At 44.8% G+C, this 23,858-nt stretch overlaps 1 protein-coding gene, 2 non-coding genes and 1 pseudogene across 3 annotated transcripts; 3 read left to right on the plus strand and 1 right to left on the minus strand.

The window, feature by feature from the left end:
* Nucleotides 1-719: 719 nt before the first annotated feature.
* On the minus strand, nucleotides 720-21,577 carry ACAA2 (acetyl-CoA acyltransferase 2). The gene is made up of 10 exons (XM_024580560.3): nucleotides 21,443-21,577; nucleotides 16,515-16,681; nucleotides 14,226-14,354; nucleotides 12,613-12,729; nucleotides 11,190-11,337; nucleotides 9,027-9,202; nucleotides 8,363-8,492; nucleotides 4,097-4,167; nucleotides 3,146-3,300; nucleotides 720-1,092 (listed from the first exon to the last, which is right to left on the minus strand). The coding sequence occupies exons 1-10, from the start codon at nucleotides 21,456-21,458 to the stop codon at nucleotides 1,008-1,010; spliced, it is 1,194 nt and encodes a 397-aa protein (XP_024436328.2). The 5' UTR covers nucleotides 21,459-21,577; the 3' UTR covers nucleotides 720-1,007.
* Nucleotides 1,337-2,344, plus strand: LOC112322818 (large ribosomal subunit protein uL18 pseudogene; annotated as a pseudogene).
* A 535-nt stretch (nucleotides 21,578-22,112) lies between the features above and the next one.
* Nucleotides 22,113-22,256, plus strand: LOC112323042 (small Cajal body-specific RNA 17). The gene has a single exon (XR_002976689.1). It is a non-coding gene; the product is annotated as a small Cajal body-specific RNA 17 (non-coding RNA).
* Nucleotides 22,257-22,339: 83 nt separating this feature from the next.
* On the plus strand, nucleotides 22,340-22,422 carry LOC112323033 (small Cajal body-specific RNA 18). Its single transcript, XR_002976681.1, has one exon. It is a non-coding gene; the product is annotated as a small Cajal body-specific RNA 18 (non-coding RNA).
* Nucleotides 22,423-23,858: the final 1,436 nt, after the last annotated feature.

The raw sequence follows: 23,858 nt of genomic DNA on the forward strand, positions 1-23,858 counted from the left end.
AACTCCACACTGCAGTGAGGTCACCTGACACCCATTAGGCTGGTTTCTACGAAAACAAACAGAAAACAGCAAGTATTGGCGAGCATGTGGGAAAATTGAACCACGTGTGCGCTGTTGATGGGAGAGTCACATGGTACAGCTGCTGTGGAAGGAAAACAGCAGGGCAATTCCTAGAAGTGTTAAAAATAGAGTTCCCATATTTATCCAGTCGCTCCTCTTCTGGAAATATGCCCAGAAGAGCTGAGAGTGAGGCACGGACAGACACCCATCTGCGCACCACGTTTGCAGGGCATCATTCGCAGCAGCCAAAGCGGCAATGAATAAACTAACGAAATGTGGGCCAGGCATGTAATGGAATAATACTCGGCTTTAAAAAAGGAAATTCTGACACACGCGACAATCCAGACGAACCTTGAGGACATGACACTAAGTGAGACAGGCCAGTCACGAGAAGACAGATGCTGTGTGACTCCACTCGTGTGAGGCGTGTGCAGCGGTCAGACCCACAGAGAGCGGGCTGGTGGCTGTGGGGGGAGAGGGAGGGGGAGGGGGGCGTACCAGCTACGTAATCTCAGTTTGGTGGTGGTGGTCGCCCAGCAATGTGAGAGCACTCAATGCCACTGAGCTGTACACCTAAAAATGGGGAGGACAGTCAATTTTATGTGTATTTTACTACAATTATTATTTTTTTAAATGTAAGAAATGACAAAAGGATTAGCTGAGTTTAAGGCAAAATTTATTCAATTTCCTCACGATCACATCATCTAAGGCATCAGTGGTGATTACGTGGCAAGGACCTAACTCCTCTGAAGGCCCTCTGCAGCTGGGCTTAGTTCAGAAAAACATCGTGTTTGGTGGAAACCTGAGCGCACCTATTCTGGCACGCGCTCTTCTGGCGAAGCTCAGTCACTTCCAGGGGCAGCCGTTTGCTCAGCTGCCCTCAAGGTCAGCGGGTCACCGTGGCCGGGCCACGCACAGTGAGAGCGGCCGAGGTGGGCTCTGGGCGCTCAGGCTGTGCTCTCGATGATGATGGCAATGCCTTGGCCGCCTCCGATGCAAGCTGATCCAACGGCGTACTTCCCACCCCGACGCCTAGGGAGGAAAGCAGAGGCTGAAATCTACTCCATCTGCTGAAGTAATCAGATAACTAATTAAGCAGAATTGCTAATGGTCACATTTGTATTATTCCTTTGCATTCATCCCATCATCTCAGTACTTTCCTCAACCCTCAGCATCAGTCTACAGTCACAACAGGAGAAAGAATAGGAAAGCTGAACGCTAAACAAAAAGCAGCGGTGGCGTGCCGGAACACGGGTTCCCGTGCACACCTGAAGAGATGCCACGCGCAAGTCAGCAGCTGACCAGAGGGTGAGCTGACCACTAAGCCCAGGAACTCCGGTGCTCTAGGCTGAAAGAAGCACCACACACCCAGGTGTGAGGCGGCAGTCCGGGCGGCCAGCTAGGTATCATTTGTCGGGCTGCTCACGCCCGTACAGAAGGAGATCGTGGCGGTCTGTGCACGGTACACCCATGAACTCCCCGCGCGGGGCGTGCAGCTGGCCTGACAGGTCCCGCTGCAGTGTATCTCGTGGGCCTGCTGCTGGCCGCAGGGTGGGACTGGCGTGGACCAGGTCTGCGAGGGCCAAGTGGAGGTGACTGCAGGTGAATACCACGTGGAAAGCACTGATGGTCGGCCTGGTGCTTTCACCTGCTGTGACCTGGATGCAGGGCTGGCCAGGACTGCTGCCGGACATCAAGTGTTTGGGGACTTGGAGGGAGCTGTGGCGGGAGGCTTGCCTAACCCTCACAGTGCCAAGCGATCCCTGGGTTATGGTTCAGAAAGCAAGGAGTTCAGTGCAGGAGTACATCAGAAGCACATCACGGGTCAGAACGTTGCAGATTATATGTGCCACCTAGTGGCCGAAGATGAAGACGCTCACAAGAAACAGTTCTCTCAGTACACAAAGGACACCGCACCTCCAGACACGATGGGGGAGACACACAAGGACGCCCACGCTGCGCGGTGGGAGAATCCAGTCTAGAGGACATGCCCACGAAAGAGGTTAAGAAGAGGAGGAGGAGCATCTCGAAACGTCTGTTGCCCAGAAGAGAGATCGGGTAGCTTATAAGAAGGCAAGCCTCCTCAGAGCTCAGGATGGGCTGCTGAGAGCTAGTAAACCAAACCACAATTTTCTGTGAAGATTTGTCAGATAAAAACAATAATAAACTTACTGACCAAGCCAAAAAAAAAAAAAGCCAGCTTAGCCACACTGTGCAAGAGGAGGGGGAGAGGAGGTAAGTGAGGCAAACAAGGTGGAGAAAGGTGGGGGGTAAACATCCAGCCCCTTCGGCTTCTGTGGCTTCCGATGTTCATGGCACCTCAGAGTAAGTGTAAATAGTGAAGCCTGTCCATGTGAAAGGCAGATAATTTGGAAACATGTCACGTCCCTTTCATCAAAAATAGACTCCTTTAAAGTGCCATCTGCTTCCGTTCCTCAGTCTTGATAGAATGACCTTGAGAGAACTGTTGGGAATTATTTTTGTGCACGTCAATCACTCATTTCAACTCAGTGAAATCACAAAGCGAAATAGGAGTTCTGTTTACCTTAACCTAACAGGGAACAGCGTGAGTTTTTGGCCTGACATACTTGGTTTCACTTGCAATTTTTCTACTAACAGAGCAAAATGGCCCAAAATATGCAGCAGCAGGAGAAGCACTACCCTCAAAGTAGAAAGTATCAGACACACAGAAGGCTCCTCCTGGAACCTGGAAATAGCAAGGGGGAACTTAGCTCAGATCCAAATCACCAGTTTGCTTGGGTTCCTTAACGGACAGCATCCAGGTAAGAGCCCTTCATGTTTCTGTTTCCCTAAAGAACTTTATCTGAGGCACACGGGTCCCCCAGGGAACACACAGCCAACACGAGGACCAGCGTGCATCCCGACAGCAGGGCTGCGAACAAGTCAGCGGGTCATCTACCCAGGCCAGCTGAAAAGGGGTGCCCAGTCAACTGGGTCCTGGTGAGAAGCAGAGCAAATGGGATCTGAGGAAGAACGAAAAAGAGTTGGACTGTTCGGGGAAACCTAGATCCATGCATGTCTCCAAAAGAGGAAAATCTGAAATGCAACAATTTCTAGCCAGTACCTTAATTCGTGAGCCAGGTGGGCGGTAATTCTTGACCCAGACGCTCCCAGGGGGTGACCCAAAGCAATGGCTCCTCCGTTCACATTGGTTTTACTTGGGTCGAGATCCAAACCCTTCTGAACAGCCAAGTACTGGGGAGCAAAAGCTTCATTCACCTTCAAAACAATTGAAACACTGATAAAAATCCTTATTCACAAACTGATTTTTAACTGAGAATCGTTCAGTCCCACTGACAGCTAGTTTTGCTGCTGTTTTCCCCAATTTAAATTACCTTGCAAGGTTATTTTAATTTACCTTTAGTTGTTCTCTGTGAAAAGCACCAGGTGTGAAAATGGCACTGTTAAGTCCAGTGCGTCCTTCAGAGAAAAGAAGCCCTCAGCGACACCACCCACGCACACTAGAGGCAGTGGGGCACTGCGGAGCCCACAGGTGCCGCAGCCAGGTGCACGGTTCAAATCTCGGCTGCACGCACGTTCTTTTACCCTCTGGTCGACTTCTATATTCCGGGGGGTGGGCAAGAAACTTCTAGGTCTGGCACCAGATACTGTTTTTCTGTTAGGTCAATTCTTGACTTGCATTTTTTCACTTTAATCCATAAAATAGGGTTAAAGGTACTTATTCCTCCCCCGCTTTATACAGAAATCATTTCAGTTCAACAAGCACATTAATAGTCAAAAATGTAACAGGGTCTTATAAGGTCCTAAGATTTTTCCAGGAATTTATACTTTAGGAGGAGAAATCAGCCTGTTTTAATTATATAAAGAAAGCACTTTAACCAGGTGAGGGAAGAGTACCAATGTAAGTCATGTAACGAAGCAGTACTTTTTTAGATGTGCGTCGTTTGGAAAGGCTAACAGCCCCAAACATAAGAGCTGCAGAGCGCCAGGCTGCAGGCACTTACGCGGTAGAAGGCGGCGGTTTATTCACGCTGTAAAAACGTCGAACACTTACCTCCACCAAGTCCATGTCCTTCAGACTCAGTCCCGCTTTCTTCAGCGCCCCATTGATAGCAGGGACAGGACCTGTGTCAGAACAAAGCCGGTGTCATCTCATGCTTATTTATGTACCAGATCTTTCCACCTTTACTCAACAGGTAAATAATGTGACAGCTGTTAGTAGCCACAAATCTTTCTACCTTGACAGCACACTCTTAAATCAGGTGACAACGAAGAAACAAAAAAATGGGACCGAGGGGAATAGCTGTTTCTGCCGTCAAACTATAGATGATGGCCTCACATGAAAAGTTCCACCGTGAACGGCTTTAGGAGTTCTAACAGCCAAAGGAGTCCTGCATGGGAGTTTGTGGTCGTTTTTAGGTCCTATTTCCTATCAAAAGGCAAAGCAGACTTGAGTGCTCTCCTGGGATACAAATCGCATGCATTCTTGGCACAGAAGTGATATGCTCACTCTCCGCATTTTCAGGCCCATCTGGGCAACAGAGAAGAAACAGCAGCGGCCTCTCCATACAGGCCTAGCAGGGGAGGAAGCTGCGAGGCCCCAAGGAAAGGGCGCCTGCAGCACGGAGACGTTTACGACTCCAATGGTAGGCGGAGAGTTTAATAAAACGCACACCCCACTGAAGAATGTACATCCACACACCGAAATGTCAGCTCCCAGACTTCTGATGACCTCCGCGACAGTTTAACATTGCTCATTGTTTTAAAATAAATTCATTTTCCCCCAAAAGCCAAAAATATGATTATGGAGGAGAATCTACTTCTCTCTCCATTCCAAAAGAATAAAATTGCCCTAAATGTCTAAAAAGAAAAATATGTGGTATGTTCTGTTGAATTCAAGTAGTCAAATATTCTGTAAGCTTCACAAATACAGCCAAGACAAAATGGGAAATCAGTTTTTACAAGAAAAGCATAACGCAATCTAAATATAATGTAATTTATTTTGTCACCTAATTAAAATGCTTTTAGACAATGGTCTGCAAATTGGTAGGGCCCTGCTTTTCAACATAAAGCACCAGTTCTGCACTGGCTACTGATTTACTACGGAATGTAATTCCAGACCCTCTCTGTATCTCGAAGGCATGAGCGGGGGATGGAGAGTCAGTAGTAGGGCATGGCTGCCCAGCACGGCCAGGGGAGGGAGCACCCTACCGGGGGAAAGACACGCAGAACGGGAGGGAGTCCCACCACTGTCACACTCCCCGCCTTCACAGCACAGGAAGCACGACTCAGTGTGTTCACGTGAGCTCAGAACTGTCACAGGCAACTGAAACACTATGCTAGGCCACACTTGACTTTTCAAGGACTGTTCTCATACCCCTCTGCTATTGACTGGGACTCAGGAAGGCACAGTGTTCTCGTGGGGAAAAGGGGGCTTTATTTCTAGTCGTGGCTCCAAACACTAATAGCCGTGTGATCCTGGGCACCTTTTCGGTCTATAAGCTTCCCGTCAGAAGTGCTTTGAATTGGTTTTTAACCTTTTTCTTTAGAAGCATTTGAATCCTTTTTACAAATAAAGTCCAATACTAGATAAAGGTAGAACCACTCCAGCCGAAGAGGCTCAAAGTCCTGCCCACCAACTCCCACCACTGCCACCGCCACTGGGGGGCGGGAGTTCCAGGGAGCACACTTTCTGTAACTGTGTTCTTGGTGGGAGCCATTACTGTCCTTTCAGGTTCTGGCTTTCCCCCTTTTCTGGGTCTGCAGCTGCACCGCAGGGCTAAGGACTGCTACGTGTTGAATAACTGTGGAACTGAGGGACCACCATTCTCAGAAGTTAGGTCAATGAGTCCATCCTCATCAGATGTGCAGGTATCTAGTCTCCCTGCTGTCCATCCAGTGCTCTTCACGTTGGTGCCTTGTTTAATCCCACACCACAGCTGAGAGAGGGGCTCTCTAGACGAAGGGGGCCTCCGGCACGGGGACACTGGCGCGCCCACACAGCTGCGGGCACGCCCAGAGGAAGAGGACAACCCCCCCAGCTGTGCGCTCACTGTACTAAGGGGAAACATCCAGGGCCTGGCACAGAAGAAAGGCAAACTACATTTCCTTGCTTACTCACTATTTTAATGTATCAGAACCTATTAAGTGAGGTTAAACTGAAAAAGAACTACAGAATAACTACTTTCCAATATCAGATAAGTTTGATTGATCATCATCAAAACCACCTAGGCACACTGAAAAAAACCCGTATTCCCAGGCTCCACCCTGCAGCTGCGAAAACAAACTCCCGTGGGGAGCGGGTCCCAGGTGCATCTGATTCGTTGGGGGCTGGGAACCACTGCTCTCGATACCGCAGCGATAAATGCCGCACAGACACACAGGTACAGCCAAACCTCGGCTCTTGAATGTCTTGGTTCTGAAACAATTTGGTTCTCAACCAGGTTGTTCATAGAAAAAATGTCTAATTGTCCAACAAAACTTCGGGCCCCGACAACCCTTTCATGCTGAGACCTGTATGATTGGTCACGTGATTGGTCACGCGAACCTCAGGCAACAAAGGAGAGTCGCTTTTCGAACAGTCTTCTGGAACGAATTAAGTTCAAGAACCAAGGTTCTACTGTATTTAATTTTTCAAGCTACTTTCCATCCTATGACAAAAACTATGTTTTGCTGGTAGTGGGTAGCTGAAAGCTAATGAGCTTTTAAGACTATAACAGAAAAAAGTTGACTTTTAACAGATGTTTATACAGTATGCAGATTTTGGTGACATAATTTGCAACACAGTGAAAGGTGACAAGTTACGGACATGCCAGCTTTCTTTCTTAGAAAGTGTGCGCAGGACACAGCAGCAGACATGTTGGGTATTAGCCATCACAAGGGTAGGACCTGGAGGCTTACAGGGAAGGATCTTTGAAAATGCCCCTCAGCCACAAGTCACCCCCCTTCAATCCTGGGACCTACTTCAAAAACCAATTTAGGCCGTGCTGGTGTGGCTCAGTGGTTGGGCGCTAGCTAGACTGTGAACCAAAAGTTGGCCGGTTCCATTCCCGGTCAGGGCACATGCCTGGGTTGCAGGCCAGGTCCCCACTCGGGGGTGTGCAAGAGGCAGCCAATCCATGTTTCACACATCGATCTCTCCCTCCCCTTCTGTCTAAAAAATAAATAAATAAAACCTTAAAAAATGGGTTAAGAAATACAATTTAGTTAGTAAAAAATGGCCTAAGATTTGTCTAATCACATAGACAAAGCTTTGGATCTACCAAGAAGCTGAGTCCGTACCCCAGGGCAGGCTTTTCCTCGGGGTGTGAGGGGACAGACAGATCAGAACCTTTGGACACCAATTTTATTTTCGTGAGGTACCTAATCGGTTGCCTGTTCCCCACAGAATGATGACAGGAACTGCTAAAATGCAGCATCTTCTGCGGTTTCTAGGAGTACTTTCAGCAGAAAGCTTTTTGTTCTAATTCATACTCTTCCAGCTAAGACTATGCATGCTTGTAGGAAGTTACAGATCTCCTGCTAGAACTCTGCCAATGGAGATACCCTGTTTATTATTCCTCTCTGTCCTACTGAGCCTCAGCCGAGACAGGTGAGTATCATTCCGACTTCCTGAGACACAGAGTGAGAGGAGCACCGGACTTCCAGCTGGAGCCGCATCCTGGCCCCGCCACCTGCTGGTTTGGGACTGTCCAGGACAACCTCCCTACGCCTCAGTTTCCCCTCCACTGAGAAGGCTCACTGATGAGGGCTGGGAGGGTGAAGTCAGGTACACTGATGACCCCACACACAACACCTGACAGGGTGCCTATCTGCTCTGCATATGGCCTTCGCTAGTTTGCCCCATGATTTCCCCCATCTCACATTTTCTTTATCTTGTCAGTACCTTGTAATTCTTCTCTGTTATTTTCTGTTAGTTTTATTTTTTAAAATTTTATGTATTTAGTTTTAGAGAGAGGGGAAGGGAGGAAGAGAAACATTGATCGGTCGCCTCTTGTTTGCACCCCGTCTGGGACCAGACCACTAACCTGGGTACGTGCCCTGACCGGGAACTGAACTGGTGACCTGTCGCTTTGTGGACGACAACCAACTGAGCCACGCCAGTCAGGGCCCTGTCTGTTAGCTTTAAATGTCTCAAATGGACAATAAGACATGATTACTGCCCACAGCAGTTTACATGGTCTTGGTTTTCCTACTGAGACTAACAGTTTTTCTTAAAGACTGGCAACCTTGATTTGGCTACTGTTTCTGGAATCAGAATGCCAAAGAAGACTTATCTCCAGAAATGTAAGAGGACCAGCTTGTTTACCTACAAACTTACCAATACCCATGATAGTAGGATCACATCCAGACACAAAATAGCCCACAATTCTCGCCAGCGGTGTGAAGTTATGCTTTTTAACAGCGTCTTCACTGGCAATGATAACAGCTCCAGCACCGTCAGATACGCCCTTGGAAACAAAAACAAGGTCAACTGAAGGGGAAGTAACCCAGTTGCTCAAAGTTTGAACTAATGGAACAGCACTATCAGGATGATGGCAATGCTTAGGAAGCAGGGCCGTAATCTATACCAGCAGTACTCCCGTGGATTAAAGACATCGCTAAGTCTAGGCACAGGATACAACCTCACTATGGAAAACAGGAAAGAATGCCAAGGAAAAGCTTATTTCCGGATGTAGGTAGATGTAAGGAGAAATCTGATGAACTGTATACATGAGAAAGAAAAAAAGTATGAAAACTGAAATAATAAACCATGTAGATTTCCTTCTAACATCCTGAAAAGAAATTGAAAGTACTATATAAGCATCCCTACCTAAAATACTTATATTTTGGACCTATGAACTTCCAAATTAATAAAATATGAACTCTATTAGTTTAAGCTAAATAACAAAAGACTAGCATGAAAAGTAGCTAGAAGATACTGCGTGGTTATTTTGCACAGAACACACCAGGAAGAGCTTGAGAGAATCGGTGGGGCTACCTACCGAGGCATTCCCGGCAGTAACGGTCCCTTCCTTCTTGAACACCGGAGGAAGTTTGCTGAGCTGCTCCAGAGTTGTCTGGGGCCGAGCATGCTCATCTACCTGCATTGTCTGTTTTCCTTTCTTCGTCTTCACCTCAATGGGTGCCATCTCATTATTGAAATAGCCAGCATCGTTAGCTGAAACAGTCGAAAGACTATTGTAAGAATGGGGAGAAAAGAGGAAACAGGAAAAGAAACTAAATCAAACACATCCTTCAATTTAATTTCTGGTCTACCCTTTCCTCACAGCCTACTTTAATATAAGCCTTTATTACTTATATAACTCACCTTGCCTGTCGGAGGACTTAATATACTGCCATGCTTCTACGCAGATGCATTTTGCATCTTTTTAGCTATTTATTACCTTTTTTAAATCATTATTTTTTCTTTTCTTAACTACCTTTTTTTTACAAGGTACTGCTGGAATTGTAGCAGTATCTGTCTATTAGTTACACATGCAATGACATGAAATGGACTTAATTGCCCTTTTTTAAACTTCTCTGGGTGAGATAAGAAGGAATTAAAAAGTTACCAAGTTGCACAAAATATCGTACTGCAACATACACTTAAAATCATACACTTAAACTTTAAGAGGGCAGCTCTCATGTTGAGTTTTCTTGGCACGGTAAGAAAAAAAGTTACCAAGTTGCCCATGTCACCAAATAATCTGTGCCTGACATTTAACGACCAGCAACCTGAAGAAACCATGTGAGTGAGCGCTGACACAGCTCTAAGTGAGACAGTCTACCTGCTCCCACCTCCACGGCCTACAGAGGGCTGGAGTGACCCAGAGCTTCGAAAACAGGGTGTGTCAGGAAACATGCCATCTTAATTTTGATGATGCTGTACAGCAGGCTAGACATTTCCCTGAGTCGGTTTTCACAACAACTCTATTAGGAAAATTGGAAAGGCAAGTGTTTTTCTCTAACATACGGATCTCTATTTTACAGATGCTCAGTAAATAAATAACTGAGGTCAGATAACGTGTGTGGCAAAACTAGAAAGAGAACCGAGAACCCTTTCCCTCTAGGCAGTGCCCTTCCGTTTTATGTAAACGTGGAACTAGAAAGCCCAGCAGATGAGCTGGATGGCCTCAGCCCCATTCCACCTGTCCCTCTGAAATGCCAAGATGGACTTCATCCTCGCTGTTCTAAGTAAATATTAACACCCTATTAAGAGTTTCCATTTGTTTATGAGTTTAATTTTTAAAATCTTTTTCAGAAGACTAACACATTTCTTCACCGGACCATACTGGGAAAAGCACTTCCACCACGTTGCCCCCCTGCTCGAGTGTGGTGTTACACGGGCTCCCGGATGTCCTCGCACGCGCTGCGCGCTGGGGCTCCGAGTCAGGTGGGTGACTCTGGGTGAGGAATGGGGCAGCGTGAAGGGACACCTGTCGGGCCTCTCCCACGCGCACTTTCCCGTCCTTGTGAATGCAACGAGCCTCACAGAGGAGGGCCTCCCTGGCCCAGCAGTCCCAGTGAGCCAGCACCTCTGACAGAGTGAGTGCCACACAGCCCTCAGAGCATCCTCCTGCCGACGGTGCCAGCACGCGCGGGCCCACCAGCAACGCCACTTTCTGAAGTGGCGTTAACGTATTTAAAAAGAGAAGCTCCCAGTTAATTTTGTAATCGTAAGTTAAATATCTAAAAAAGAAAAAAAATGAACAAAACGGGACTTTCAAAAGGTTTAATTTTAAACTAATATTATTATATGATCATTCTCTGAAAAGATGAAGTTCTTCCCTATAGTTTTTTAAATTGAGGTAAAATTGACATAGAACATTATATTAGTTTCAGGTGTAACAACAGAAATTGGTATTTGTCTCTATTGCAAAATGATCACCACAGTAAGTCTAGTTAACATCCGTCACCAGGAGAAAGTTACAAAAAACCTTTTTTCTTGTGATGAGAACTTTTCAGATCTACTCTGTCAGCAGATGTCAAATATGCAACACAGTATTGTTAACTACAGTCTGCATGTGGTACGTCCCACACCCAGAACTGCTTCACTTCACAACTAATGTTTGTGCCTTCTGACTCCCTTCACCCACTTCACTTACCCACCCCCGCCCCCTGTAGTCACTTGGTTCCCAGTATCTGTAACATCCGCTTTCACTGACCAGCTTTCCACCTCTGCTGTGACTGCAGGGCGTATTTGTCACAGTCGTCTCTGCTTATTTTATGTTTTGAAGCAAGATTCTCTGCAGTAATTCCCATGGGGATTTGGACGTGCTGATCTGTTAATGATGCCCACAAAGTATCTTCCAGCTATTAAAAGACATGAACGATACAGTGATTTCTTAAAGCGTATCTTTTGAAAGTAATATGCTATAATTTATTTAAATTTAAATAAGTAACAGTTACAATAAGCAAAAGTAAACTAAGATTTTCTGATAGCATTATTATTACTACTCTTTATATTTGGTTCTGGCACATTGGAAAAAATCCAATGACATGATAAAATGACACATTCTCCTCTTTCTGTGAAGGTGGGGCTCTAAAGAGAGCCGCCGGTGCTGAGTGTGCCGGGTGCGTGCGCAGCCGGTTAGTTACTCTACAATCTGAGCCCTCAAGGTCACATTTTGTAAGAAACATAACACTGACCCTCGGGCAGCGTTTCCCTGTAGCCAGCTTTTCCAAGCTCAGTAGCAGTCTGTCTGTGCTCCTTTTTACCCCTTGCCCTCAAGTGATGGGAACAGCTGATCCTGTTAGTTACTTTGTTAGTTACTATGGACTTGAAAAGAACCTGGGACAAGCTTCTTGGAGAACAGATAAAGTTGTTCCTTATTATCCAATCAGTCTCTAATAAGTGTGCCCCATCTGGTTCTTCCACCTTGCCTCACTTTTTGAGTCACTGACCTATCATCCAAAGGTTTTTCTCAAATATATTTGGCGTCTAAAACCATCTCATCTTTTCTAAGTCTTGTTCCTTTCAACTTGCAAAAAGACCAGGCGAGAAAATGGATGAACAGTGTAAAGCAACTGGAAAATGCTAGAGTGTGAGACGCCGTCAGCCCTTCAATACGGAAAGGACGGCGTACTATCACGCCTCATCGGTACTATGGCTTTCTCGCTGTAGCTCTCAAAGGTGAAGGGACCGGCTTTTATCTGACTGATACGGGACAATATACTCCACATTCAAAGAAAATGTTTTCTGTGATGAAGAAATCTATTCACTGGAGAATGCTCCAGAAAGAAACTTCCATAAACCCTGGTAAAGATTTAACTACTTGGTTTACTAATTATTCAACCTTTGCCCATCTTTTGATCTGATTCTTCCCTTCCTCCACCTCCCCAACTGTTAATTCCATGACCAGAGGTATGCTAAGGTAAAGTCTAATTTTATGTGGATTGAAATGGCAAAACGAACAACCAAAACAGTGTTTTGAAATACTTTACGAAATTCAAATCATTTATATCTTGCTAATCCCCTATTAACAAAATTGGTTTCAAAATTAGTTTTCTCTCCCCCAAAATGGTGATATTAAAATTATTAGTGTAATAGCTTGAGAAATAATTTTTAAGAATTTTAATGGTTCCAACCTGGACTTCTGATCCAAACTTGGTTCCAAAACGCATGTTTCTGACACAGTAGGGAGCCTGGCTCATGCTTTCGGTTCCTCCACACAGGACAATTTCAGCATCTTTAACACAAATTTCCTATTGGAAAATAAATGAACGACAAAACAAAGCCCTTTTATAGTGGCAGAAGTGGATATTAAAAAGTATGTGTTAAGCAGTAACTAATAGTAAGTTTAATAAGTAACTATCCTAACCTGACAGTATTTCAAAAGGAAATACTTTTAAAGTAATCTTAAAGCAAGTGCTAAAGCAGCCGTTCCCAAAACACGAGGGGGCGGGGAAACCTAATAGTCTTCAATCATTTGTGCACAAGTAACAAACTCTGCCTACTTTTTGCTAAGGAATGGCAATTCTTAACTCAATATAAATCTTAAATATCAGCAGAGATGTTGTCCGGCATAAATTTACAGACTGCCAGCAAATAATAAGGAACAAACCTTTTAAAAAGGCAAAAGTAAAATTTATCCTACAATGGATGAATATGAAGGACACCACAGATTTAAAATAACTGAGTTAACTCAGGAGACGCATAAAAAAGAACCCGTTCCATTCTTCCAACTCTGTCCACCATTTGCATGTCTCAGAAAAGCAGCAAATCGCGAGCCTCCAAGAGCCCGATGTTTGAAACCATTGCTAGGAAAATCAGGGCCACTGTTTAAGTGACCCTGATTTAATTTATCATTAAATAATTTATCATTAGAAATAATTTATCATTACAAACTATCTGTATTATTTTATTTTGTAATAAAATGAAGACAAAATTGATTTCACTGTATGCCTTTTCTCTGTGCTCAAAATCTATTTGCCCAGTTATCCTTTAAAAAGGTCATAGTAGTTTGTACTTCTACCACTTAGTTCCTTTTTACAAAATATATTTCCTATCATCTTCTAAATTCTCCAAGTCCCTTCCTAGTCTTATAGTCTTTATTCAGTGTTTCAAACTGCCTCACAGACATGGGTTTAAATTCGGCGTCTAAGGCTTAGTAACTTTAATGCCTTTAATAATCAGTTTCCTCGCTTAGAAAATGGGAATAGAAACAGGTCTGGCCTCACAGGACAGTTGTGAAGATGAAGTGAGCTGTAGAGTGTAATGATCAGTCCTGATTAGCTTCTTTAAATATTGTGATTAAGAATACACTATAAAATTCATCACTTTAACCGAGTCTAAGCATACAGTTCATTAGGGACGTTCACATCAGCGTGCAGCTGCCATCCATCTCCGGAAGTCTTTTCATCTTCCCAGACTGAAACTCTGTGCCCCTGAATACCATCTCCCCATCTTCTCTCTCCCGCCTCGGCAGCTACCCTTCTGCTTTCTCTGTGAGTTTGACTGCTCTTCATACGGTACTCATCCTTTTGTGACTGGTTTACTCCATTTAGCATAGTATCTTTAAAGTTCATTGTTTGCTTTTAAGAAATGATTTTCTTCCTGTGAATACCTTCCCAAATATCAAATATTGACCTCTCTTAATAAGCATAAATAAAAATCTACAGTGTTATATGAAGTGGGGCATTTTCTCTAACAGCTTTTAACACGTCTCAGAGAATTCAACATGCCTTGTACGTGCCCATACCTGACACCCGGTCACAATGGACTGGAAACCAGAGCCACATAGCCTGTTAAGAGTGAGCGCCGGGGTCTCCTTCGGGACGCCCACACGCAGACCGACGTGCCTTGCCAAGTATATAGCATCTGAAGAGGCCTGGAACACAGGGAAAAGAAAAAGAACTTCTTCTATAACTGTACGAATTAAGGACAAAATATATGGAAATGCCGGCAGTCTGTCAAAAACTACAGACTCTACAGCTCTAGGGCAGGCCACGACGCACACAGGTACAGCGTATTTCATGTAATAAGTGTGCTTGTGACCGAAATAAAAACTATACTTTGGTCTATAGGTTTTTAAACCTACCAAGTATGAGAACCCTTATGTCATCAACAGAAGACAGAAACTTATAACAGTGAGAGCTGTTTAAAATGGAGTTGGCTACCCCAAAGTAGGATGTTCCTTAACAGAGGAGCATCCGAGGCTGCGGTTCTCAACCCTGGCTGCACGCGGGAATAACCAGGAAAACTTTACTCACACACTGCTGACCAAGCTCCTAATGAAACCAATTAAGCCAGAAATGCTGAAGGCAGTGCGTGGGCACCAGTAGTTACAGCAGTCCCTGTTACCCGCAGTTTCACCTTCTGCAGTTTCAGCTAACTGTGAGCAAGTGCAGTCTGAAAATACTGAATAAAAATTCCAGAAATAAACATAGGTTTTAAATTGCATGCTATGTATCCGGCCTGTGACCTGAATCATCACTTTGTCCAGCATCTCCATGCAGTATCCGCTCCCCACCCCTTAGTTACTTAGTAGCCATCTGGGTCAGAGGATGGCGGTATTGCAGTGCTTGTGTTTAACTTAATGCTTAGTTGGCTTACTTGCTAATGGCCCCAAGGTGCAGGAGTAGTGATGTTGGCAATTCAGATATGCAAAGAAGCTGTAAAGTGCTTCCTTTAAGTAAAAAAGTGAAAACTTTCAACTTAATAAAAAAAGAAAAAATTGTACGATGAAGTTACTAAGACCTACAGTAAGAACAAGTCTTATATCCATGAAACTGCCTAATTTATAAATTAAACTTTATCATAGGTATGTACGTATAGGAAAAATACGTAGTATATGTAAGGTTCAGTACCATCTGCAGTTTGGGGCCTGCACTGAGCATCCTGGAATGTATCCCCTGAAAATAACAGGGGACCACTGTACTTTAACAAAAATTTTTATTGTATTTCTCGGGGTGACATTGGTTAATAAAATTATATAGGTTTTAGGTGTACTAGTCTATACTACGTCATCTGTATACTGTATTGTGCGTTCACCACCCCAAGCAGAGTCTCCTTCCATCACCATTTACGCCCCCCCCCCCCACCTCTGGTCATCACATACTGTTGTATCTGAGGTGTTTTCCCCTTTGCTTAATCCCCTCGCTTCTTTCATCCAGCCCCCCAACCCCTCTTCCCTGTCAGTCTGCTCTCCATCTTTCCAGTCTGTTTCTATTTTGTTTGTTAGTTAATTTTGTTCATGAGATTCCAGATATAAGGGAACCGAGGCTGAGGCCAGCCGACCTAGGGAGGGGAGAGACAGTAAGTGGTCAGGAGAGTAAGAGATGCTGCCCAAACTCAAAAGCGCACACTGGAGCCTGTTGCTACAATGTGGGTTCCCGGGCAGCAGGTCTAGGACTCTGCAGGGAACTCTGCATTTCCCAGCACTTTCCTCGTGAAGCAATGCCGCTGCTCCAAGGGCCACAGTCTGAGTAAGAAGGAAAAGAAGAAACTTGAAAAAAATAACAACAGCGTTTACTGTAGAGAGCTCAAGTAAATCTGATAAAATGTGAAGAATTGTCTCACCAAGGTGAAAAGGCTTTAGGGCATTCACTGTTCTATTTTTTCTTTTTCTTTCTTTTTTTTTTTTTTACTTTTTTGCTTGGCTTTGCTACACTCCTTAGGTAGGTAGAGAGGTAGAGAGAGAGAGAACTAATTAACTTCAAATAAGTCAAGGAAATTAATCTATTTAGAAGCAATACATCAAATCATTTTGTTCAACTCCTAAAACTAATACAATGCTGTAAGTCAATTATATCTCAATACAACTGGAAAATAAAACCAAAAGTGAAATGAATCCCAAACTAGATACATAGTTTCCAGGATATATGCTCCTTTGAATTATGCACGTCACTGCTTCTAGACTCAGAGGATTACTCAAAGTATAAATACCTTTAACTGTTAACTGATTCTCCATTATGACAGTTACAGGAGTAATTTTTAAAAACTGATCAAATAAAGCAACAGGAATGAATCCCATCCTCTCCCTACTAACCTGTATGACGTTGCCTACAATTACACTGTCAACAGTCTCGGGTGATACTTTGCCAGCAGACAAGGCCGCCCTGGCAGCAAATTCGGTCAAGTCCGTAGCTGTGAAGTCTTTCAGAAGACCTCCAAAGGCTCCAAAGGGTGTTCGCTTCGCGGCAACAATAAACACACCTATTGCGAGGAGAGATTTGTAAGCAATCACAGCTTAGTCAGTGCCCCTTAACGTGCTTGAAATGGTCTTGCTGGGAAACATAATTATAAAGTACAGTTTTCAATTAGGTAACTGAAAATCTCTGCATATACTAAGGCTCCCCCAAACTATCTGGGAACCCATTTCCACATCTTGTCAAGAAACCATGGGACTTTTAATAATGGATTTGTGCCCAGATACTGACCTATAATTGAGGCCGTTCAAACATTATACCGCTGTTGGTATCTCAGTATAATCCCCCTATTTATGCTGGTGATCTCTTCCCACAGAACAAACTAAACCTACCTTAAAAATAAATCTCAGCTTCTCCTTTTATTCCAGTTGAGAAATTTACGGTCTAAAAGAATGGTAGGCACAACATACATAACTATAATTTAGAAGAGATCTGGTTTTTTACAGATATAATACTCTGTATTTATATCTCAATACTCAAATATTTATAAAAGGCCACACATGTTAGTTTGGGGCATTAAGGAGACGGTAAAAAGAGCCGTGTTTGCACAAAGGGGGAAGGGGGAAGGAGGGGTGAACAGGGGGACCACGAGGGAATTTTAGGGCAATAAAGCTACTCTTTATCGTGCTGTAATGGTAGATACATGCCATTATACACATTGTCAACACCAGCAGAACTGCACAACACAAAAAGTGAGCCTTAACGTAAACCATGGACTTCAGTCAACAATAATGCGTCAGTATTAGCTCATCAATTGTGACAAGTGCACCACACTAATTGTTAGGTGAAATGATTCTGCTACTTAAAGAGACTGAGGTGGGTCCGTACCCCCTGAAGGGAATATTCTTGAACAGATAAACGGGCCCGTTGGGTCAATTACTGCTTTGGAGCGCGCAGATCTTACTCAGCCCACGCGGAGACCATAAGCCACCTGTGTTAGCCCGTGGCTCTGGCTCAAGACCACCTGCGTAAGCTCCACGTGGAGTTGTACCGGCCTCACTGCTAAGGTGCTGCTTCTGTTGGTAAGTTCCCTTAAACTCTCGATGGAATTGTGGAACTGTCGGCCTCTTTCCACGGTCTCTTGGCCTTGGATAATTTCCCCAAAACTAATGTAGAATGTTAATAATAGGAGATACTGGTGTGGGATAAGATAATGTATGACTGTTGACTTCAAAGAAACAACGATGGTTAACTTCCTATGTTTCTCCATATACTTCCTTTCATGAGTTTCCCCCTGTACTTCATAACCTGAGACAGCATTGTTGTGCGGGAAGGTACTAATGGTGAAATATGAGCTGCCTACAAAGGAGTGTGTGTGGGAAAATAAAAATAAAAGACCTGCCCCTTACTTACATCACTTCTGCTTACTTGTGCTTCCAGACTGTAAAGGTTAGCTCGCGTAAGGCTAATACTGAAACACAATTATTTTGAAGGGAAAATGCTACTAAACGTATTTTAAACGTAATCTGGGATGTGTAGGGATAAAGACTAAATAATTTAAAGGATTTTTTCTTGGAATTTCATAATCTGGATATGATCTGACGCCAATTTTATGTGGTTGTTAAAAGGTCTAAAATGTAATAATCTTTAACACCAAACTAAAATCCTCTTTGTTCTAAAAGGCCTTTGCCCTGGCCGGGTGGCCCAGGCGGCTGGAGCGTCATCCCTGCACCACAAGACTGCAGGTTCTGTCCCCATGTGGGGTGCACTTCTCTCTCTCTTCAGTGTCTCCCTCCCTCTCTCCCTCCCTCTGTCCCTCTCCTTCCGCTCTCTCCCTTCCTCTCCAAAATCAATAAAAAGATCCTGGGATGAGAATTAAAAAAAACTTGAAAACTCATGAAGATTTCCCCAAACTGAAAGACAATGAAAAGACACTCGAGTGCAGCGAGTCAGAAACACCAAGAAAGGGACGGACAAGAGGGGGCTGGTAACTGGAGAAAAGACACCACTAGAAGAGAAACAGGAACTCTGCCTTGCTTTTTCTAAAATTGTTAGACAAATACTGACTTGTAATAGACAAATGAAGGAAAACTGCTACTTACTGCATCCATTCCAGTTTCAGGGTTAAAGTACTGGGTTGGCCAAGGAGTTCCTTTGGTTTTTTCCATGAGGGCTCTAGTGGTGCTTAGTTGTCTTTAACTTCATTCAGAACAGTTCTGTGACATTGTATTGTGACAGCTGTCATGTCAGCGTGCACTTAAAAAGAAAACTTATCAATTGGTGAGTTTTTGTGCAGCCATTTTAATATTGAAGATGGAAGAAAATATGCAACATTTCGGCATGTTATGCTTTACTATTTCGAGGAAGGTAAAAACACAACTGAAACACACACACACACACACAAGATTTGTGCAGTGCCTGGAGAAGGTGCTATGACGGACTCAATGTGTCAAAAGTGGTTTGCAAAGTTTCTCAGTATCATTGACATTTTGGCCAAGTAGTTCTTTGCTGTGGGGCTGCCTTATGCATTGGAAGATGTTTAGCAGCACCCCTGACCTCTACCCACTAGAAGCCAATAGTGGGAGATACCTGACATACTCAAAGTATCCAAACTAATGAAGTTATTGGGGAAAATGAAAAATGTGTCTTTTATTTTATGGAAAAAACTAAACGGACTCTTTGGCCAACCCAGTAACTCGGCAGTAACTGCCCTGTGTAGCCTCATGGCCATGCAAACATTCCCAACAAAGCTAATGAGCAGTGAGAGAACTAACAGTTGTTAGGTACAACCCCCCCGCCAAGCACTGGGAGGGTATCAGTAAGAACAGGGGCATTGGTTCTTCTGGACCATAATCTGATACATTAATGACAGTCCTTACTGCAGTCAGTCATGCTCCCATTCAGATGTATCCTTTTCCCTGCAGCCATCAGTCACATGTTCTCTCATATCCACTAGTCCCTCAAGCACTGGAATGCGGCCAGAGAGAAGTGCCTGTCTGCAATGTATTCTATCTAGTCAGTGACAATCGCTACTTAAACCTTAAGGCTTGGGTTGTAGAGTCACTAATTTCCTAATTTCCTGTATCATTATAGACAAACTATTTTAACTTTCTGGACATCAGTCATCATCTGTAAAACAGGACAATGGGTAAAAATATGATCACTAGCTCTAACTCCATAGTAAACTGTATCACAAATTTATATACTTTATACTTCCTTAATACAGGTGTTGATGTACCTTCTTTTCCCTTACTGGGCTTTTCAGATGGGCCTGTATTATAAGCAAAGGGTAAGGAACCACTGATAAAATGCTAAATAGATAAATCATACAAAGTTTTCTTTCTTTTTAAAGGTGCTCATTATAATGCAGTTTTTAAGTGAACTGGGTTTTTTGAATACCTTGTCTAAAATAAAAATCAATGTGCTGTTTTATTAATTATATGTCGTGAATTCAGAGTTGCACAGAGCATTCATTGGACAAGTTAAATGCAACTGTAGGAAACAGGATACACTACATGGCGTCTCAGAAGATGTTTTTCACTAGAACTGTTCACATGCCATTTTGGCTTTTCTGAGCTAGATTCCCCTGTTCAACTACCTCCCTAACATCTCCCCTTCAGTGCCTCAATCTTCCCTTCCAAACCTATTCTTTCTCCAGCTTCCCTCATTCTGTAAGTGGTACCATTGCAAACACAACTCCTCAAACCACAACCTAAAGTCACCCTTGATATTTCCTTCTCGTTGACCTGCCACCTATCACCAAGTTGTATCAAATCCACCTCCAAATCTAGCTCGTCACCCCTCCCTCTTTACCCCAACTCCTTTGCAACCTCTCCTCCCCCCAATCGGACTGAAACCATCATTTGTTGTAGCTAGTACCTCTGCAACAGATTCTTAGGTCTTACTTCTTCTGGCAGTTTTATAGCCCTCAGGAAACCCAGGCAGAGTGGAAATCGGACCCTGTTATTTCCCTACTTGAAAGTTTCCCATTGCCTCCCACTGAATTTCGATTAAAACCCCACACCTCCGGGCCTCACAGAGCCCCAGGGCTCTGACCACCAGAATGCTGGTTCTTGGATCCTACCGAGCGTTTCCCTGCCTCGGGGCCTTGATATATAAAACGTCCTGCATGAATGTTCTTTAAAGGTCACGTAAACTAAGGATAAGCTTCCATATCCTTAAAACTAAAATTCCATTGATTGTGATCATTTATTATGTAAGGGTGGGTTTATATATTTTTAAAACAAGTTAATAACCCTAGAATTTATGTACCTAGTGACTGCCCTATCTGGGAGTCACTCAAAGGAATGGAAGGGAAACGGAATTAAGGCAGGTCTTTCAACAGAACGGCCACCAAGCATTTTGGGGGAGCAGGTCACTCGGGCAAAAATCCCCTGGCGACGGTAAGAGAAGCCCCCGCAAACCCTGCCCACCCCGCCACGGAGGCCGCGTCCCAGGCTGCCTCGGGTGTAAGGCGCCGCTCATCTTCCTAAGGCCGAACTCTAACAAGGTGGATCCCTACCGGACAAAGCAGGGGAATGACCTCCAATCAGAAGCAAGTAAACCGTGGTCTCAACTCTCAAATGCAAACTGCACGGAAGTCACTGTCGCTAGTGCCTTACACGTATGTTTTCTCCTTAACTCAAACAATTTTGGGTTGGGTGTTTTGTTGTTTTTAAGTCCCCTTTATTGCTGATGAGACTAAACTGTAAACCCAGGACCCCTGACTCCCCGCTGAGACCAGACACGAAATCAGGCCTCAGGAGGGCAAGGCCGACAGGGGCGAGGAGGGGCGGCGGGACGCGGTTGGGGCAGGAGGGATGCTCACCTCGGAGAAGGGCCATGGCAGCAGCGACAGCTGGCAGCACTGGATTTCTCCTTCAGCACAGCCCTGGCGCTGAGGCCCACGCCCGGACCTTAAGGGCAGGGGGCGGGGCATGCGAGGCCACGCCCCCGCCCCTTCACCTACTTCCTCACCGAGAAGCCCCCGCCTGCCGCGTCCGCCAGTGGGGGGGCCACAGGGACAGACCCCCGACGCCTCCCCAGCTCCGGAAACGGGCCTTGGAGGAAAGATCTTCCTTGCGAGTGGGTTTTTCTCCTGACATCCTCGTTGTTAAAGGCTCTACCTGTTTCCAAAGCGAGAGAATGATTTGACTCTACCCTATCCACGCTACCCCTGGCCTCTGTAAGCAACACCCCACCCCTCAGCAGGTAATTAACGTTTCCCGTCATTACGCGTGCGAATTTTCTTAAACGTAGGGCTACACAGATGGCCAACTGTATTGTCGAAAGTGCTAGCTGGAGGCTGGCGGGCGGAGCGGAAGTCGCGTGGGCGTGGGCGGGGCGGGGCGGGGCTGGTCGTGCTGCTCCGGCCGGGGCGGGCGTGTGAACGGACTAGGGACGGAGGGCCCAGCAGCCGCGGTTGGTGGGCTGCGGAGTGGGGCGGGGAGGTTGGTGCAGGAGGGATGCCGTAGGGAGAGGGTTGTAGGGCAGGGGTGCCCCCGGGTCCCGTTGCGGCCCCCAGGATGAGCCCGCAGTATTTTCCTTATATGATTGGGCCCCGTGGCTGGCGGAGCTGCTAGCCCGGAGCCTAAAAGGATTATGAGACCGCGTCAGGCGAAGTGGGGCCGGGGAACCCGGGGCGGGGAGATGAGATGGGGAGAAACGGGTTAGGCTAGAGATGGGGGACGTTCAGAGAGGCCTCTTCCGCTGTAACTGTGAGCCCTGGTCGATGATGACGAGACCACTGCGCAATCTGAGTTCTGGAAACCAGGTGATGGAGTGTGTTCTGAGAACAGACTGAGACCGGGCGAGCAGGAGGCAGCCGGAGCAGAGGTGCGGCACATCCGCGTTGCTGGGGCTGGAGGAGAGCCAGGCCGCTTAGGGCTTGCAAGGTTCGCGGGGGTGGGAGGCTTTGAGGTTCTCTGTGAGCCATCAGAGAATGCGGTCCCGGAACCCCGCTTTTCAAACGCCTGGGTGGCCCTTTTCTCGCATTGTGTTTGTTTTCTGATTCCATTATTTTTTATTATGAAAACTTTTGAACGTACAGAAAGTGGGAAGATCTTTACAAGGAATATCCATATATCCACCACCTATATTCTACAACTGTTAGCACTCTGCCGTATTTGCTCTATCACATCCGTCTATCTCTTCTATCAGACCATCTTATATTTTTATGCAGACTTAGTACAATTCACCCACATATTAGAGGTCAGTATTTAGTTTTTTAAGGAAAAATTCCCATGCAATCAAATGTACGAATATTAAATTGGATGAGTTTTGCAAATGTATACTTTTGCAATTATATTTTATTGATTATGCTATTACAGTTGTCCTGATTTTTTCTGCCTTTGCCCCCCCCCACCCCGCCGGCCACCCAGCACCCCCACTCTCTCAGGCAATCCCCCTACCATTGTTCATGTCCATGGGTCATGTGTATAAGTCCTTTGGCTACTCCATTTCTTATACTGTACCTTACAGCTCCATGGCTATTCTGTAACTACCTGTTTGTACTTCTTAATCCCCTCACCTCTTCACCCATTCCCTGACAGCCCCCTCCCATCCGCGAACCATCAAAATGCTCTCCATATCCTTGATTCTGTCCCCGTTCTTATTTGCTTAGTGTGTTTTTTTAGATTCAATTGTTGATAGATAATGTATTTATTGCCATTTTATTGTTCATAGTTTTGATCTTTTTCTTAAATAAGTCCTTTTAACACTTCATATAATAATGGCTTGGTGATGATGAACTCCTTTAACTTGACCTTATCTGGGAAGTATTTTATCTGCCCTTCCATTCTAAATGATTGCTTTGCTGGGTAGAGCAATCTTGGCTGTAGGTCCCTGCTTTTCATGACTTTGAATATTTCTTGCTAGTCCCTTCTAGCCTGCAGAGTGTCTTTTGAGAAATCAGCTGACAGTCTTAGGGGAGTTGCCGTGTAGGTAACTGCTTTTCTCTTGCTGCTTTTAAGATTCTCTTTATCTTTAACCTTTGTCATTTAATATGATGTGTCTGGGAGTGGGCGTCTGCATACATCTTGTTTGGGACTCTGTGCTCCCTGGTTTTGCATATCTCTTTCCTTCATCAAATTAAGAAATTTTTCTTTCATTATTTTTTTCAAATAGATTTCCAATTTCTTACTCTTTCTGTTCTCCTCCTGGCATCCCTATGATATGAATGTTGGACCGTTTGAAGTTGTCCCAGAGACTGCTTATACTATCGGTGTCATTAAAAAAATTTTTTT

Source organism: Desmodus rotundus, chromosome 10 (assembly GCF_022682495.2).
Source record: "Desmodus rotundus isolate HL8 chromosome 10, HLdesRot8A.1, whole genome shotgun sequence".
Lineage (NCBI taxonomy): Eukaryota > Metazoa > Chordata > Mammalia > Chiroptera > Phyllostomidae > Desmodus > Desmodus rotundus.

What these genes read in the sequence shown, in the direction of transcription:
- ACAA2 (XM_024580560.3), bottom strand. An exon ending in TTGTAGGCAACGTCATACAG is followed by an intron (nt 14,355 to 16,514) that starts GTTAGTAGGGAG and finishes CCTGTGTTCCAG; the next exon opens with GCCTCTTCAGATGCTATATA. An exon ending in TCCTACTATCATGGGTATTG is followed by an intron (nt 4,168 to 8,362) that starts GTAAGTTTGTAG and finishes GTTCTGACACAG; the next exon opens with GTCCTGTCCCTGCTATCAAT.